We start from the raw sequence: 19,286 nt of genomic DNA, 5'->3' as shown, positions 1-19,286 counted from the left end.
GCGCTATATATCGCACCCACAAACGCGCGGTCCAATCGCACAGCGTATAGGTACTTGTTACCTATCTGCCGTACAGCCACGGGTCGATGTACAAACTGCGACCCTCAGTTCGGAGCGTAACAAAAAACCTTTTTACTTCAATACTACACAATGCACAATTCCCTATTACGCTCCTCTACAAATCTCCTCACAATTTGCGTATTTCAATCTATATTAACGCGAGTCAGCCGCCTCACGCCTCCAAGCCTCCACTTACTTGGTGCACCACGGGACCCAATTTCCGGGGTCCAAATCCACTCACTCCTATGTTCGCTCACTCTAATACACTTTGGTTTTTCTGTACAGAAAATTTGAATTCATTCAGATTGGCAGCTTCACCCCAGGGGCAATACAGTTTAAACAAAACTTTTATACTAATCTGCTTTAGAAACCGGGTCGTTTTGTGCTATTGTAGCATGGCTACTGTCCCACCTTTGAACTAAACAACACTATTGTGTAATTTGTACTTAGTGCCCGCACTCTTACGCACTTTGCGTAAACACGCGACCGTGCGTGTCTCTTACGCTGCGTGTGCAGTCCTGTACTTTGTCAGAGACACGTGTACAAAACCCTGCGTCTGCAATAAAACAAATCACACAGCTCTATAAATGTGAACAATACTAATTACTATTGCCCACTAGACACAACTTCTTCTGTATAAACTTTTATGCAGACCTGCGTTTGTGTCTTTACACTTACTTCCTTAAAATATTGTTATTTCAAATTTACCTATATAGCAACAAATGTATCCTATTTCCCACAGATCTATAATGACTCTAGCAATAATCAATAATTTAAATGATATGATTCAAATTGGATAGCTATCTTGCAGAACATACACTGATATAAATATACACATAATTATGATAATATTATATATATATCATTCACTAGCCTTCTATGTGACTCATTTACCCATTCAGTGCTTCTAATTTGCATATCAAAGCTATTTGGTTTTCACTGCTAAGAAAAAGCAGTTACACAGGTTAATTTGCATTTCAGTGGCTATCCTCCCTGTAAGCAGATTCTACAAGTCTTGGAAGGAAAAAAACAAAACCAACTCTTTCTTTCCTTTTTCTATCTGTGTGCAACCCCCTCACTTGATGTAAAGTAATTACGCACAGACAAGAAGGACAGGAAAAAAACTTATCTCACCATTTACTCTCACTAGGCCCAACTGAAACTATTTTTAATTGACTATGGCATGGGTTAAATAAATGCATTGGTAACTCATAAATTGTGCTTGATGTGACCAAGGAAACTGATTGTTCTGAGCAGACTGAAAATCAGCTATTTAGAAAATGACCTTCCTAAAATGGCCACTGCTCCTCCCCCTTCCACATCCATGAGGTTTACACAAAATGGTGGACAGGCCATGTGGTTAGTCCAAAATGGAGGACAGACCATGCGGCTTCCTTTGTCACAAAGAAATCACACATTATACAAGCACCAGAAGTTATTTTAGGCCTGAGTAAAAACAAAAAACTATATCAAGGCTATGCAGCAACTTTTAAATGTACTTTTAAATCTACTTAACAGATAAACAATCCAATCTGAATCAAACACAATATGACTTATTTGAACTTTGTTTTGCAACAATAAAAATACATTTTATCATTTTAAATATTATGAGAAACGCATTGTCCCTTGAATTTTTTCATATCATTGGCTTACTGATAACACAACAATATACGTGGATGTTATTCATCAGCGTCGCGATGCGTCCATCGGAGCCGGTCGATCACAGCCGCGTTTGTAATGTACAGTGCATCATTAAGACCCTGATATCGCGGACCAGCCCCCATCTGTGAATGGCAAATTGATTTCTCACAAATATTTAAAAATGCCCGCTCTAATATATATTGTAAACGCCTGCACCTCTTATTACCATGTGCCATGAATGTGCACTATACATAGCAAAACACTGCATCCCATAAGAGAAAAACAATACACCCACACATTATCTGAGTTCCAAAGCTCATTGATGTATATATATTTGTTATTAAAAGGATATGGATTCAAAATATCACAATGTACAGTATACCTATATTTACATGGATACAATAGCACAGTAATCAGTTAATACAAAATACATACAGTTACAGGCCAGCATACAATACCATTCCCTCAATGCATCTTATATCTCTCTCTCTCTCTCTCTGTAAAATCATGCAGAATCTGGTCTAAAAGCAACTCCATCATCCTCTGGTACAAAACAGCAACTGGCTTCCTGTGTGATCAGCAATGTGTTATCTAGTTTGCGGGAGGGGACTTTCTCATTCATGATGTCGCTGGTTTGTTCGTGTGCTGAGGAGGTTCAGCCTTGGGGACGTCTGAGGGGCTGGCATGAGCTTTCTGTCCACTACCTGTTTGGAATATCTATTGTTCTAATAAAAGTGATTTTTGCTTTTATACATTTAATCATAATTATTTGTTGCAATGTCCTACAATTTAATAACAAGCATCAAATGAATCTACACATTAATCTGGTTGCTTTAATAGTAAATATGACAGGTCTATCTTGCTTTGTTCAAATAATACACATACATGACATTACTTCATTATATAATTTTAAATCATCATGATGTCTGGCGCTTGATATTATTATAATTATGTACTGTATGAAATAAGTGTCGAATCCATCTCTGTGGCATGTCCGTGTAAATGCGTGTTACCATATATGGCTGTACTCGCTGCGCGTATTTGCAAGTATAGCGACTCATAATGTGTGTAGTTTGTATGTTCTTTTTATGTAATATTTTTGACTTCGACAAAGTCTAAATTACCCCTTAAGCAGAGGCGTCACTTTCCTCCTGTACACCCGGTGCTGCGCCAAAAAAGGGGTGGGGCTTCATGAGAATAGGCAAGCTTCATTGGAGGGGCGGGGCTTCATGGGTGGCACTTGTTTTTCAACTGTTGATGGCCCAAAAAGGGGTGGGGCCTTGCGGGAAGGGGCGGGGCTTTACATCCCAACACACGTTTTTTTTTGGTCACCTGGAGGGTTTGGGAGGTGAGGGCTGACTCCCAAGGATTGCTGTACATGCAGTTCTGGCTCCAACACAGTGATAGGAGCCGAGTGCTGCACATAATATAACAGTGCAGCACTCGGCTCCGGTCACTGTGCAGGAACCGGCATTTTGGTGTCACCCCTCGGCGGGTGACACCCGGAAGCGGGCCATCCCCCCCTTGTGACACCACGGTCCCTAAGTGCCAATTTTGACTACACTTTAGTACCAGTCAAAATTGACTAGCCTGCACAGCCTATCTAAACTTGCGATATCGACCCCGCGGGACTATGCATCGGGATCGCAAGGTGGCTAACAGCTTGCAATTTGCACTAACTTTCCATGTGATTTTTGACTATATAGTCAAAATCACAAGGTAATATCGCACTGTGTGTACACACCTGTAGTGGTCGGTATACCTAAAGCTATGCAGAAACGGCACATCATTTTAGGGTTAAGAAAAAAAACGGCTTGATACACAGAGGCGGAAATACACAGGAAACTATAGTGCGGCTTTTCCCAGCTACAATGCTGAAAAACAAATATTCTTGTTTATTAAACAGATGCCTCAGTATTTACGCAATGTAAATGGCCAAATATTCTCTGTACAGCGCTGCGGAATATGCATGCGCTATATAAATAACTGGTAATAATAAGAATTTCAAAATCAGCATATTTTTGTTTTAGATTCTTAAGCAATCTTAACAGTTTACAGGCTGAAATATTTGTCTGGTACATTACACAAACACGGATTCCAGCTGTTAAGCAACATACAAGGACGACATACTGTACCAAATGCAAATCCCTGCTGAGACTTGTAGTTCCACAACAACTGACAAACCATAAATTGCTCAAGCCTATCCTGTAAATGGTATCCAGTCTCTAGGTCGACCACACTTAGGTCATCAGTCATTAGGTCGACCACTTTGGTTGACATGCATTAGGTCCACATGGTCTATATGTCAACATGGTCACTAGGTTGACATGTACTAGGTAGACATGGAAAAAGGTCAACATGAGTTTTTCACTTTTTCATACTTTACCTTCCGCGTGGACTACGATTGGCACAGTGGTAGCGGAGCGAGGCACCTTGCCCGAAGTTTGCTCGCCATGTGAGAGGACGGTGCACTAATTGAGGTGCACGGTCACTTTTCGAAGAAAATGACACGAAAATTTTAAAAATAACCTCATGTCGACCTTTTTCCATGTTGACCTTGTTCATGTCGACCTATTTCAGGTGTCGACCTAGTCACTTTTGACCAATAGTGGTCGACCCTATAATCCACACCCCCTATAAATACGAACCAGACTAATTTCTAATACATAAATAAAACTAAGCCAGGCATGGGGTTCATTCCGAGTTGTTCGCTCGCTAGCAGTTTTTAGCAGGCGTGCAAACGCTATGCTGCCGCCCACTGGGAGTGTATTTTAGCTTAGCAGAAGTGGGAACGAATGTATCGCAGAGCGCCTGCAAATTTTTTTTGTGTAGTTTCAGAGTAGCTCAAAACCTACTCAGCGCTTGTGATCACTTCAGACTATTCAGTTCCGAATGTGACGTCACACACACGCCCTGCGTTACCCCAGCCAGTCCTGCGTTTTCCCTGGCACGCCTGCGTTTTTCCAAACACTCCCTGAAAACGGTCAGTTGCCACCCAGAAACACCCACTTCATGTCAATCACTCTGCGGCAACCAGTGCGACTGAAATGCATCGCTAGACCCTGTGCAAAACTGCATTGTTCGTTGTGCCCGTATGTCGCGCGTGCGCATTGCGCAGCATACACATGCTCAGAACTGGCGTTTTTTAGCCTTATCGCTGCGCTGCGAACAAATGCAGCTATCGATCAACTCGGAATTACCCCCATAGTACGACAAACACAATGCACCCAGCCAGGCAGTGACGAGGCCCTACAAGCTGTCTCCTGCGGTGAGGAAACATGTCTAATTATTCTTGTCTCAAGGCTGAATGTTCCATAGCTCGGCGAATTGTTTTGCAAACGTGAGCGAGACTAGTAGCAGCACGGCGTGTTCCGCTGCCCGGCACAGTCAGCTGTCTGCAGACACAACAAAACTCCCCGCCCGCCCTAGAGCCCTCCCTGTTCCCGCTGTATCCAGAGCTGAGCCGTCTCTGCCTCGCAGGCTGCTGTGATTGGTGGGGCCCGGGCTCACGTCACTGTAATCTGCAATCTCAGGTTTAGGGAGCAGTCTCCGGCGTGAGATCTCCCCGGAACGGCCAAAATCCTGCCAGCTTCCTCTGAGCCGCTCACCAGGGGACCCCGACACTAGCAGCCCGGTGCAAGGTGACAGGCTGGCACTATCCCAAGGGAGCAGCATGCAGGGGCCCGGCGCCTGGCACACACTCACTGTCACTTTGCTGACTTTCTGCCTCATTCTCAGTGTAGAAGGTAAGCGCAGAGCCGGAACTTTGTCTTTTTGGGATCAGGGTTACTTTACAGCTGTGTTGTCTGCTCTTGGCAGGACTCATAAGTTACTTTATTGTTGGAGTATGTCTAGAATCAGTAACCCTAAAAGCCCAATTGTCAAGGGTTCATAATGCTGATTAGGTAAGGCATCTACCTGGAAGTATAAATGGGCCATAGTCTTTTATAACTACTGTATGTTGTTCTCCTGGTAGACTGTAAACTCTTCTGATCAGGTTAACTTACTTTATGTCACACTTTTCAGAATCGGTGTTTAATATTTGTTTATTTAACTCCTTTGTACATGTTTGGGGTATATGTTGCTGCTGTGTAACTACTTTGTAACTACTTTGTAACAGGAAAGGTAACAAGATTCATAAAAAAAAACCTTAGAAACCACCTTGTGTGTGTGTGTGTGTGTTGACTCCATCTGTCAGATGTAGGAGATGCAATCTTTCAGATTTAGGGGATGTAATTATTTATTACAGACCCTTTTTTTTTTTAAATGCAAGGAGTACATGTTTCTCTAACGTGTTCTGTCTGTATGTGTTCCATGAACAAGCCCTGCCACATGCTGTATGACTTTCACTTGTGTTGAAAGTGTTCCACAGTACAATGAATGACATAATTAGTTAAGTGACAATTACATTTACTGTAGAAGTCTCTTCTTAGAAGCACTTTGCATAATGTTACAGTGACTGGACAATCTGTTCTTATCTGCTGTCATTTGTGTTTCATTGATAAGATGATCCTCTGTATAATTGTCAATACTCTTTGCAATTTAAATAACAATGTTCATTGTGTTATCCTCAATAAGATAACTGACACAGGGGGTATATTACAGATCATACACATGGCTAGTGGATGAGTTTAAAATAATCTCTTTTTTTTTTTTAATCACTGATTAAAAAGAGGGAGTTATCCCCAGTGACAGTGGGAGGTTTCAGCTAAAGCTTATGTTCTAGCATCACCGACATGTACTGGGCGTTGTATGTGAGAGAATGAGATCATGCTGGAAACCATCTGGCCTATAGGAGCAGTCTGATATCAGAAACCTGATATTCTGCTTAGTAATACACTGATATATGAGGGATCTGTGCTTTCTAATTCTAAGCACCTAGGAACCAATAACAACATCTGAAGGAGTTGCATGGATACCAATCAGGCAAAGTGCCAATGCTTCTCCTCACATGCTTCGCAATTGCCTATTGTTTCTTAGTTATTTTACGTATTGTCTATAATATCTTTTACAAGGAATCTGAAGATTTTCTTACCACAGATAAACATGTCTAGACCTCAGCAAGTGTTTTCACTGGTATTACAGTTCTGTAATTTACTTAAGAGCTCTATTTATGGAACATTTATCCCTAAATTCCATGTGAGTGTCGTAGTTCATTTTGTCATCTACCGTTCCAGATTCTGACGATCCCATTAAATAATGGGAATTATCCCCTCCGCACACACACTATGTTTTTTTTTTTTTTAAATAAGGTTCAGACATTTGATAAGATTAGACAAACAATTGGATTACTTAGCCTGACACACACACACACACACACACACACACACACACACACACACACACACACACACACACACACACACACCCCCCCCCCCCCCCCCTCCCCTTGGAGGCAGGAAAGTCCACAACAGGCAATTTTGGATGATTTTACAAATATCCGTGTGAAACGTTTTAAATATAAGGTGTTAATTATAAAGCTATAATTGTGTGGGGGACACTTCTTCACTATTATCCCCAGACGTCTTTACTGTGGACCGGTGTAAGACCTTGACAGAGTTTTCCAGGCCATTTTAAATGATAAATCAATGACTTTCAGTGAATTTTGTGGCAAACCTAAATACAGCAACAGCGCATAGAGTGCAGCATCTCAACATGGCATTGAATGGAGACCTCTGGAGAGATGTTGACCCATGACATATGAATAGCTTCCCTTTACTCCCTGAAATTTGTAGGTACAGGATCCTGGGTGTGAATGGACTTTTCCACCACATCCCATAGATGCCTGATTGGATTCATATCGGGCGAACATGGTGGCCACACCTTTTGTCAGAACTCTCCAGAATGCTCCTTGAACCTATTCTGTACAACCTGGGACCGATGACACATTGCATTATCCTGCTGGATATTTCATCATCGTGGGGGTACATTAAGTCCTTGAAGGGCTGAAAATGGCCACCAAGCACTGCAACATAACGGTTACTATTCAATTAAGTGTTTTGACGGACCTGCGGAACCACTCTACACCATTATGGAACCACCACCAGTCTGCACGTGCTTTGGTGACAGTTGGGGTCCATGGGGTCTGCACCAAACCCTACCATCAGCCTGAATTAACTGGAACCGTGACTCATTGGACCATGCCACACGTTGCCAGTCCTCCAGGGTCCAATTAGTGAGGTCACAAACAGGTGAGGCTCTGTGACCGGTGTTGTAGTGTTAATAGGGGCACTCTGGTGGGTCTTCTGCTCCCATATCCCATGGAAGCTAAAGAACGCTGCACAGACCTGCTGGATATGCATCTGGTATCCCCAGCTTTGCATGTGGAAGTGATTTGAGACTGTCGCTTGTCTGTTACCACGGACAATTCTGGACAGACGCGGCTGGTCACGGTCATTAAGCACATGTGTTCGGCCACTGCGTTGTCCACGGTGGGTGGTAATGCCTTCCATTAACTATTCCGTGACACCGTAGATCAAGAAATGTTGAATATCCGCACAACTTCGGAAATAGAATGTCCCATACATGGGGCAATCACTATCATGCCCCGTCTGAACTCCGATAATTTACACCGCTTTGCCATGAGCAGCCTAGCCGGTGTTAAAACAGACTCGCAGGATGTCAGATTACAACTGATGCAGGTCTGGGCATTTCCAAGACGTCTCAGTACAGTGGCGCCACTACCATAACTTTTACATGCTGCTATTCCAGGATTTTTGCCACTTAGTTAATGGTTTTTGAAGTAAAAATTAAGGGGCCTATGTATTAATAATTGCGGCAGTGCTATGACTATTAACAGTCCGTCTTGTTTCTGTTCTTACTGTACTTACTGTAACTTTTATGGACAGTGGTAGAAATAAATGCATGCCCCTGTGAGTTACACTCCCGGGGCCTCGGAAAAGTGTTTCCTCCTGGGAATCTGACTCTGTGTGCACGCCGGAGCCAGGCAGAGGCTGCAGGAGAATGCCTCCATAGACATAAATCAGATGACATTATCTGAGGGTGGTGTAAACCTTCAGGCTAAACTCCAAAAGCGATCATAGTCCCCATTGACAATAATGGGTACTACAGTCTGCCCTGCTAATTTGCGTTTTGTAGGAGATTTCTTTGATACTTCCTGCATTATGCCCTTAATGCATAGTGGAATTATGAGGGGGAAAAAATGTATGCATAATTTTGAGGACTAGCCTTGATAAATAGACCCTTAAACCTTTTCAATCAGGTATGAGAGACATAGTAACATAGTAACATAGTAATTGAGATTGAAAAGAGGCAAGAAACCCATCGCGTTCAACCTGTGCTTTGTATTAAGTTGAGTTGATTTTACTGTACCTGCTGAAGAATGTTTTATGACTAGTTAACAACTACAAATCATGTTACACCCGGACTTACAACGTCAGTATTTTAAATGTTGTAACGTTGGATATCCTTTTCAATCAGAAATTCATCCAATCTCCTTTAAAATGCATTTACAGAGTCCACCATTACCACCTTCCCTGGCAAGAAATTCCAAATCCTTATTGCCCTAACAGTGAAGAGCCCTTTCCTCCATTGTGTCACACGCCATAGGCGGGGTTCACAGCGCTTACCCCTGCGTGCCTGCTGGTCTGTATTGTGGCCTCCGCCTTCGTTGGTCCACGGGCTCCGGCGCCTGGCTGGCGCGGCTCCCGGCGGTTCTCCGGGGCAGGGGCGCTGCCATGACACCCGGCATCACGTGGGCGGGGAGCAGGTGACGTCATCAGACTGTTCCGCCAATCCAGCGGAGGCGGGAGATTCAAAGGCAGGCGCCGGGCAGCGCCTCGGCGCCTGAGTATCGTCTTTTCCCCTGAAGTGGATGCCAGTGCTTCTGTCCTCGGCGGATCTCTCTGCAGCATACCCCAGTGTCTCCGGCATTTCCAGGTGTCAGTTGTTGCACAGCTTCCAGCGTTCCCAGCCGCTGCTGGGTTCCACTGCGCTCTTGTCACCAGTGCTTCTTGGAGTCAGCGTGGGCTGCAGGTTAAACGTCGCTCTCAAGTTATGCAAGTCCTCAGTGTCTTTAACCCTCGGTCTCAAGTTATACAAGTCCTCAGTGTCTTTAACCCTCGCTCTAAAGTTATACAAGTCCTCAGTGTCTTTAACCCTCGCTCTCAAGTTATACAAGTCATCAGTGTCTTTAACCCTCGCTCTCAAGTTATACAAGTCATCAGTGTCTTTAACCCTCGCTCTCAAGTTATACAAGTCATCAGTGTCTTTAACTCTCGCTCTCAAGGTATACAAGTCTTCAGTGTCTTTAACCCTCGCGCTCAAGTTCCTCAAATCATCAGTGTCTTTAACCACCGCTCTCAAGTTCTTCAAATCATCAGTGTCTTTAACCACCGCTCTCAAGTTCTTCAAATCATCAGTGTCTTTAATCACCACTCTCAAGTTCTTTAAATCATCAGTGTCTTTAACCACCGCTCTCAAGTTCTTCAAATTATCAGAGTCTTAACCACCGCTCTCAAGTTCTTCAAATCATCAGTGTCTTTTAACCACCGCTCTCAAGTTCTTCTGTCACCAGTATCTTTTACCGTCACTCACAAGTACTCCCTGGACATTTCTCCATACATTCCTTCTCTGTTATGTGACATTGTGTTGCTCTCTTCCTGCAATAAAGTCCTTTAATATTTTCACCAAGCTTTTCTGTCAGAGTCCTGTATGAGGAAGACCTATATCAAGCCATCCCTGTTCCGACCCAACTGTGGTTCCTCTCCCCTACCATCGGGAGAACCCCGAGTTCACAACACCCCCAACCTATGTCAGTGACTGTATACTTAGGCCTCATGGACCCGGGGGATCGGAGCCCAGAGGCAAATACCATCCAGGACTTGATTTCTCGAGTACAAAGTCAGGAAGCAGCACAGGGCCAGGTGATGCATTATCTCCAGGAATTATCTGGTCGGCTGGATCAAATTCAGACTTCTCTGGCCTCAATAGTACCGGCCCCAGCTCCAGTACCCGCTCCAGTGGTTGTCTCTAGTAATATTCCATCCTCCTCTGGAACCAGGTCACTCCTTCTCGCTATAATGGGAATCCAAAGAATTGCCGTGGTTTTCTCAATCAGTGCGAGGTACATTTTGAACTGCTTTCACATAACTTCCCTACTGATCAGTCCAAGGTGGCATACATTATTTCTTTGCTCGAGGGTTCAGCGTTGGATTGGGTGTCTCCGTTATGGAAGCGATCTGATCCATTGGTTTCTAGTTACACCAATTTCATTACGTCATTCCGGAGGATCTTTGATGAGCCCGGCAGGATGACCGCTGCCTCTGCAGACTTGCTTCGTGTCCGACAAGGCTCTCGTTCAGTGGGACAGTATGTGATTAATTTTCAGACCATAGCCTCAGAACTGCGCTGGAATAATGATGCCCTTCGGGCTGCCTTTTGGAACGGGCTCTCCGATCGTCTAAAGGACGAGTTGGTCACTAGAGATTTGCCGGATTCTTTAGAACAGTTGATCTCGCTCTGTGTAAAGGTAGATCTTCACATGTAGGAACGAGGTGGCGAACGTAGTCGGTCAGATCGATCAAGGGTCCGATCTCTTCCATCTAAGCAAACGATTATTCCAAGTCCTGATGAACCCATGCAGATTAATCGATCCCGGCTGTCCCCAGAAGAACGTCAGCGTCGTCGTGAGGGTAGACTCCTCCTCTACTGTGGAGCCGCGGATCACTTACTCAAGTTTTGCAAGTCTCGCCCGGGAAACGGGCAGTCCTAGCTTGTTCCGGAGGAGTCGAGCTAGGAGTTTCTTCTAAACCTTCTCCGCCAGTGGACTGTTTACTCTCCGTGTCTCTGTTCTCCGAGTCAATAGTCAAACCCGTTAAGGCTCTGCTGGACTCAGGGGCTGCAGGGAATTTTATTTCCCTTTGCTGTGCCCAGGATCTGGGTTGTCAGCTACGATCGGTCGAACGACCTATTACGTTGACTGCTATCAATGGTACCCAAATTTCTAACGGTCTGATTTCAAGTTGTACAGTACCAATCAAACTGCAAGTGGGAGCTCTGCATCAAGAACACCTAGAGTTCCTAGTGATTCGGGAGATGCCCCACGATCTGGTTCTTGGCCTTCCTTCGCTTAAACTTTACAACCCTCACGTCGACTGGAGTTCGACACAAATAACATCTTGGAGTTCTTTTTGTCATTCAAATTGTCTCACCCCAGTCTATCCGCTCCGTGTATCTTCCAAGTCAGATGAAGGGCTCATTCCGGAGGCCTATCTGGAGTTTTCTGACGTGTTCTCGGAGCAAGCGGCCGATCAGCTACCATCGCATAGACCCTGGGACTGCCCCATTGAGCTCATTCCGGGGAAAATGCCACCTCGGGGTCGCACTTATCCCTTATCATTGCCCGAGACCCAAGCTATGTCAGACTATATCAAGTCTAATCTACAGAAAGGATTCATCCGCCCCTCTACTTCTCCGGCGGGGGCGGGTTTCTTTTTTGTGAAGAAGAAGGACGGAGGGCTGAGACCATGTATTGACTATCGTGGTCTAAATGATGTCACCATTAAGAACGAGTATCCTTTGCCGCTCTTTGATAGAGTTCGCGGAGCCCGAGTTTTCACCAAGCTTGATTTAAGGGGAGCTTATAATTTGATACGTATCCGACAGGGGGACGAATGGAAGACAGCCTTCAATACCAGGGACGGGCATTACGAGTGTCTGGTAATGCCGTTTGGCCTCAGCAACGCCCCTGCCGTCTTCCAGGGATTCATTAACGAAGTCTTTCGGGATATGCTATACCTAAGTGTAGTGGTATATTTGGATGACATTCTGATATTTTCTAGAAATCTCACAGAGCACAGAATACAGGTCAAAGAGGTACTTCTTCGATTGCGAGAGAATCATCTTTATGGCAAGATTTCCAAATATACTTTTGAGGTTCCTTCTATTCCATTTCTTGGTTACATCATTTCCGGCACAGAGCTTCGTATGGATCCAGAGAAACTCACTGCCATCCGGGACTGGACTCAGCCTCTTTCCTTGAAAGCGGTATAACGATTTCTGGGCTTTGCAAATTACTACCGGAAATTCATAAAGGGATTCTCTACCATCGTGGCACCCATTACTGCCCTAACCAAGAAGGGTGCAGACCCAAGTCTTTGGTTCTCCGAAGCTGTAGCAGCGTTCGCTCAGTTAAAGGCAGCCTTTATGTCCGCTCCAGTCCTTCAACAACCAAATTTTTCAAAACCATTCTTTTTGGAGGTTGATGCTTCCTCGGTAGGTATAGGTGCCGTGCTTTCGCAGTACGCTCCAGATGGGAAGTTACATCCATGTGGTTTCCATTCTCGCAAATTCTCTCCTGCGGAACAGAATTACACCATTGGAGACAAAGAGCTTTTGGCAATAAAATCTGCCTTGGAGGAATGGAGATATCTTTTGGAAGGTGCTAAACACCTAATTACAATTTTCACTGATCATAAGAATTTGCTGTACCTCAAGACAGCCCAGTGCTTGAATCCCCGTCAAGCTAGATGGGCGCTCTTCTTTACCTGGTTTTCGTTTGTTATTAAGTACCGGGCTGGGACTTTTAACACCAAGGCTGATGCTTTATCCCGTTCCTTAACAGCTTCGGATGAGGAGAATTCCGTTGAGAAGGCTTTGATTCTCAGTCCAGTTTCTATGTCAGCGGCTCCCACCGCTTTGGGTCCCCCTCCTGGGAGAATGTCTGTGCCAGCTAAATTTCGACCAAGGTTGTTGCAGTGGGCTCATATTTCCAAGTTTTCCGGTCATCCTGGAGTTCAAAAGATGTGGGACTTTCTACGAACGTCTTACTGGTGGGACACTATGAAGAAGGATATTCAAGATTATGTCAACTCATGTCCTCTGTGTGCTCAGCACAAAATTCCTCGTATGCCTCCTGCGGGGTTATTGCATCCACTGTCCATTCCTCAGAGGCCTTGGACCCATATCTCTATGGACTTTGTCACCGAATTGCCCCTCTCCAAGGGTCACAATACTGTCTGGGTAATTATCGACCGTTTCTCTAAGATGGCACATTTTGTACCTTTGACTGGGTTACCATCAGCTCCCAAGTTGGCTTTGTTATTTATCCGAGAACATTTCCGCCTGCACGGCTTACCTCAGGAAATTGTCTCTGACCGGGGGGTACAATTCACTGCAAGATTCTGGAGAGCTCTCTGTACGGCCTTACAAATAAAACTCAAGTTTTCATCCGCTTACCATCCACAAACCAATGGGCAAACTGAACGCGTCATTCAAGATTTAGAGACTTTTCTCCGTGTTTATCTTTCTCCTTCGCAAGATGATTGGGTGGAATTGTTGCCATGGGCCGAGTTTGCCCATAATCATCTGTACCACTCTTCGACTGGTGAGTCCCCATTTTTCATTAATTATGGGTTCCATCCTCAAGTTCCTGAATTACCCATTTGTCCTCCAGAGGAGGTTCCTGCTGCAGCCTCTACTCTTCGGCACTTCAGCCAAATTTGGAGTCAAGTTCATGCTAATCTCAAGAGAGTTTCCGGCCGCTATAAGTTCTTTGCGGATAGGAAGCGACGAGCAGCTCCCCAATACAAGGTTGGTGACAGGGTATGGCTTTCCACCCGCAACCTCCGGTTAAGGGTGCCCACTATGAAGTTCGCCCCAAAGTTTATTGGTCCTTACCCCGTGTTACAAGTCCTGAACCCGGTTGTCTGCAAATTGGGATTGCCTTCCCACCTCCGGATACGAAACTCCTTTCATGTTTCTCTCCTTCGCCCCCTTATTTTAAACCGGTTCCATTCAAAGTCCCCAAGGCCAACCTCTGCAGAGTCTGAAGCTGGAACGGACTTTGAAATCAAAGCTATTCTTGACTCTCGTTATCTTCACAAGAATCTACAGTATTTGGTGGAGTGGAAAGGTTTTGGCCCCGAGGAGAGGAGCTGGGTCAAGGCTACTGAAGTTATGGCTCCCCGACTGGTGCGGATTTTCCATTCCAGACATCCAACAGAACCTGGAAAGTGTCCGGGGGCCACTCCTGGAAGAGGGGGTACTGTCACACGCCATAGGCGGCGTTCACCGTGCTTACCCCTGCGTGCCTGCTGGTCTGTGTTGGTCCACGGGCTCCGGCGCCTGGCTGGCGCGGCTCCCGGCGGTTCTCCGGGGCAAGGGCGCCGCCATGACACCCGGCATCACTTGGGCGGGGAGCAGGTGACGTCATCAGACTGTTCCGCCAATCCAGCGGAGGCGGGAAATTCAAAGGCAGACGCCAGGCAGCGCCACGGTGCCTGAGTATCGTCTTTTCCCCTGAAGTGGATGCCAGTGCTTCTGTCCTCGGCAGATCTCTCTGCAGCGTACCCCAGTGTCTCCGGCATTTCCAGGTGTCAGTTGTTGCACAGCTTCCAGCGTTCCCAGCCGCTGCTGGGTTCCACTGCGCTCTTGTCACCAGTGCTTCTTGGAGTCAGCGTGGGCTGCAGGTTAAACGTCGCTCTCAAGTTATACAAGTCCGCAGTGTCTTTAACCCTCGCTCTCAAGTTATACAAGTCATCAGTGTCTTTAACCCTCGCTCTCAAGTTCTTCAAATCATCAGTGTCTTTAACCACCGCTCTCAAGTTCTTCAAATTATCAGTCTTAACCACCGCTCTCAAGTTCTTCAAATCATCAGTGTCTTTTAACCACCGCTCTCAAGTTCTTCTGTCACCAGTATCTTTTACCGTCACTCACAAGTACTCACTGGACATTTCTCCATACACTCCTTCTCTGTTATGTGACATTGTGTTGCTCTCTTCCTGCAATAAAGTCCTTTAATATTTTCACCAAGCTTTTCTGTCAGAGTCCTGTATGAGGAAGACCTATATCAAGCCATCCCTGTTCCGACCCAACTCTGGTTCCTCTCCCCTACCATCGGGAGAACCACCGAGTTCACAACACCCCCAACCTAGGTCAGTGACACATTGCGTGTGGAATTTTCTCTCCTCCAGCCTCAGCGAGTGCCCACGTGTCCTAAACAGAGTTCTTTTAATAAATAATTCCTCTAATAACTCTTTGTAATGCCCCTTTACATATTTGAAGACATTAATAATAACTCCTCTTAGACGCCTCTTTTCCAGTGTATACATGTTCAACCTTTCCTCGTAATCCAGTCCCTCTAGCCCTTTAATCAATTTAGTAGCTCGCCTTTGAACCCTTTCGAGTTCACCGATATCTTTTTTTATACAGTGGTGCCCAAAACTGAATGCAATATTCCAGGTGTGGACGTACCAATGATTTGTACAGCGGCAGAATTACATCCTCGTCCCTTGTCTCAATTCCCCGTTTTATGCATGCTAACACCTTACTTGCCTTCTTTACTGCGCTTTGACATTGTATACGGTTAAGTTTATTATCCATGAGTACCCCCAAATCCTTTTCCAAAACTGTTACCCCTAGACTTTCCCCATTTAATATGTAGGATGCAAGTTTGTTTTTAGTCCCAAAATGCATAACCTTGTATTTTTCTATATTGAACCTCATTCTCCAGTTAGACGCCCAGATTTCAAGTTTAGATTAGTCATTCTGCAGAGACTCCACATCTATTTCTGAATTAATTACACTACACAGTTTAGTATCATCTGTAAAGATTGACACTGTGCTTTCCAGGCCTATTTCTAGGTCATTGATAAATATGTTGAACAGTAGTGGCCCGAGTAATGACCCCTGTGGTATTCCGCTGACTACTGGTGTCCAGCTTGAGGACTTCCCATTGACCACTACTCGCTGTACCCTGTTGTCCAGCCAGTTACTTATCCATGTACAAACCGTTTTTCCTAGGCCAAGCTCTTTTAATTTGATGATTAGTCTCCTGTGAGGCACTGTATCAAAGGCTTTTGCAAAATCTTAGTAGACCATATCCACTGCTTTTCCTTGGTCAAGATTGTCGCTCACTTCCTCGTAGAAGTTAACTAAGTTAGTTTGACATGATCTGTCCCTCACAAACCCATGCTGGTTTTTTCTAATAATCTTAGTGGTCTGTAGATACTCCTGTGTGCTATCCCTTTAGAATTTCTTCCAATATTTTCCCCACTATAGATGTCAAACTAACCGGCCTGTAGTTACCCGGATGATTTTTGGATCCCTTTTTATATAATGGCACTACCTCTGCTATACACCAATCCTTCAGTACCATGCCAGATCTAACCGAACTATTGAAAATCAAGTATAGGGGTCTTGCTAGTTGTGACCAAAGCTCCATAAGAACCCTCGGATGAGGTCCGTACGGGCCAGGTGATTTATTAATCTTTATTTTGCGTAATCTCTCTCTGACTACTTCACTTAAACAAGTATCTAACCACGAATCCTCACTGTCACTATCGCTATGTACTACTTCCACCGTCAGTTCTTCTCTGGTGAACACTGATGAAAAAAATGTGTTCAGTATTTCTGCTTTTGATTCGTCATCATTTAACAATACTCCAAATTCATCTTTTAATGGACCTATGTTCTCCTTTTTTTAACCTTTTTACTGTTTATGTATTTAAAAAAAATGTTAAGGATTGGTAAATACCTGATAAATACAATAATAATGTTATGGCTAATTACTGTTTGCCAGGTGAAATATTTTTACTGCCTACCTGGAAAGTCCTGAAAGTTCTGACTTAAGAAAAATCCCCATCATGCTGTACATGTGCTGTACTGCTCTCCTACTTACCTGTAATTCACTTCCCCCCCCTCCCCTACCACTCAACAATATATACTGTATCCTACTGTATATAATAAAAGGCTAATGCTGCAGTGTTGTGTGCTGGTGGCAACTAGATGGCGCCTGATAGAGCAATTCAAGTGTTGCTCCATTCGGGGGATCACAGGGTGCGGCACTGACATTACTGTTATGATGTTCTATTATTTTGACAGCTTGGTAACTAGTATAATATAATAGAAACAGAGATCTAGTTATATAAGATAAATACAATATGGTACAGAGTGTAGCAAGATGGGGATTTTTTTTCTTGTCAGGGCTTTCCTGGTAAACAGTAAAAAGACTTTACCTGGCAAATATAAGTAAACAGTGTTTTCAGGATCACATAACTACTAGATTATTCAGTGATGTTATAATTTTATATTTCTTCTGTGAAGTCATATCTTCATCTGTGATCAGTCAGCTTTGTGCTGTTACTGCCTTTATCGACTTATCTCCGTGGCTCATTATCCCAGGTACGATCTTGTATTTATAGTGAACAAACTGTGTAAGAGCCCCAAACTCGTGCATCCATCCTAACCCTAATCATTTCTAACGTCACCTGTTATGAGTAGAAGTTTACAGGGCTTGTGTTTACTAAAGCATTCATTCTTAATTATTGGTTTACTTGTTAATTCTGAATCTAGTAAAAGCTAAAAGCGTGAATGCCACACAGTCGGCAAACATTTACCTTTTGCTAGGCTTGCCATAATATTTCTTTTAATCCAGGACACTTATGGTTTACACAGGTTCTGAGGCTGGCTAAATTCTAGCATGCATATCACTTGGTTTTAATCAGCCACAGAAACTGTGTAAATACACCTGAACACCAGCTAGGCACTGTTTGAGGTCCAGTCCTTGAGAACTGAAGTTGGGAAACGTGTGCCAAGGTAATTTTAAATGCCCACCAATGTTTATCTATGTTTTACATGACACAGACTTTTACAGATGGCCTAGGGATGGAAAAGTACATTTAGATAGGTCACATTACTGAATGGGGTGTGGTTCATTAGGTCAACATACATTGGGTCGAACACATTTGGTCGACATGATCACTAGGTTGACATGGAAAAAGGTCGACATGAGTTTTTTAAAAAACTTTTTTTGGTGTCGTTTACTACGTAAAGTGACCGGGAAGCCCAATTAGTGCATCGTGTCCCCTCGCATGGCTCGCTTCACTCGCCATGCTTCAGGCAAAGTGCCTCGCTCTGCTACCGCTGAGCTCAGCACAGGTTACCGTTCCCAATTGTAGTCCACGTGGATCATTAAGTATGAAAAAGGTAAAAAAAAAAAAAAAAAATGGTAAAAACTCATGTCGACCTAATGACCGTGTCGACCAAATGTGGTCAACCCAATGTATGTCGACCTAATGACCGCCATCCTACTGAATGCTACTATCTGCAAATGATCAACCTGTTTATATAAAGATAGATATAGATAAATATATTTATCTGTTAACGATATATATATTAGAGAGAGAGAGAATGTATTAATACAAAAAGAAAGTGTTTAGTAAGCCACTTACTGTAGGTCCCTGAGGGGTTTCTGTGTAACGATTGCATGTGTCATGTAACCACATGAATGAGACATTTCAGCCAGCTACATCAATAAAATGTTGCAGTTATATATCTGTCATTCCATGCTACAGCAGAGAGATGAGGACGCTATGTGTCAGAAATTGGCAACATTTGTTTTTACATTTTCAGAAAAATTAAATGCTGCTTTAATACCATCGTAAATGCAGAGCTATACATAGTTATAATACCGAATTTAAATGTGTTGCCTAATAACGCGTACCCTGCAACAGTTCTGTAAATGTCTCTTTGGAGGGCTTGGGTACGAAATCATGGCAGTTGGGTTCCCCACGGAAAACAGATTGCGGGATCTCGACATCCAGAATACCCACAAATGGCGGTAA

The 19,286-nt window shown here is 44.1% G+C and overlaps 1 protein-coding gene across 2 annotated transcripts in view; it reads left to right on the top strand.

Moving 5' to 3' along the window:
- Positions 1-5,155: 5,155 nt before the first annotated feature.
- The window catches only part of MFGE8 (milk fat globule EGF and factor V/VIII domain containing), an 87,926-nt gene continuing 73,795 nt past the window's right edge, over positions 5,156-19,286 (top strand). Inside the window, exon 1 of one of the 2 annotated variants that reach the window (XM_063925779.1) lies at positions 5,156-5,447. In XM_063925779.1, coding sequence (XP_063781849.1) covers positions 5,375-5,447 — 73 coding nt within the window. In that variant the 5' untranslated portion in view covers positions 5,156-5,374. The remainder of the gene's footprint in view (positions 5,448-19,286) is intronic. The other variant, XM_063925780.1, reaches the window with a different exon arrangement.

The sequence above is a fragment of the Pseudophryne corroboree genome, chromosome 6 (assembly GCF_028390025.1).
Source record: "Pseudophryne corroboree isolate aPseCor3 chromosome 6, aPseCor3.hap2, whole genome shotgun sequence".
NCBI classification, from domain to species: domain Eukaryota; kingdom Metazoa; phylum Chordata; class Amphibia; order Anura; family Myobatrachidae; genus Pseudophryne; species Pseudophryne corroboree.
This window is presented reverse-complemented; position numbering and strand designations above follow the sequence as displayed.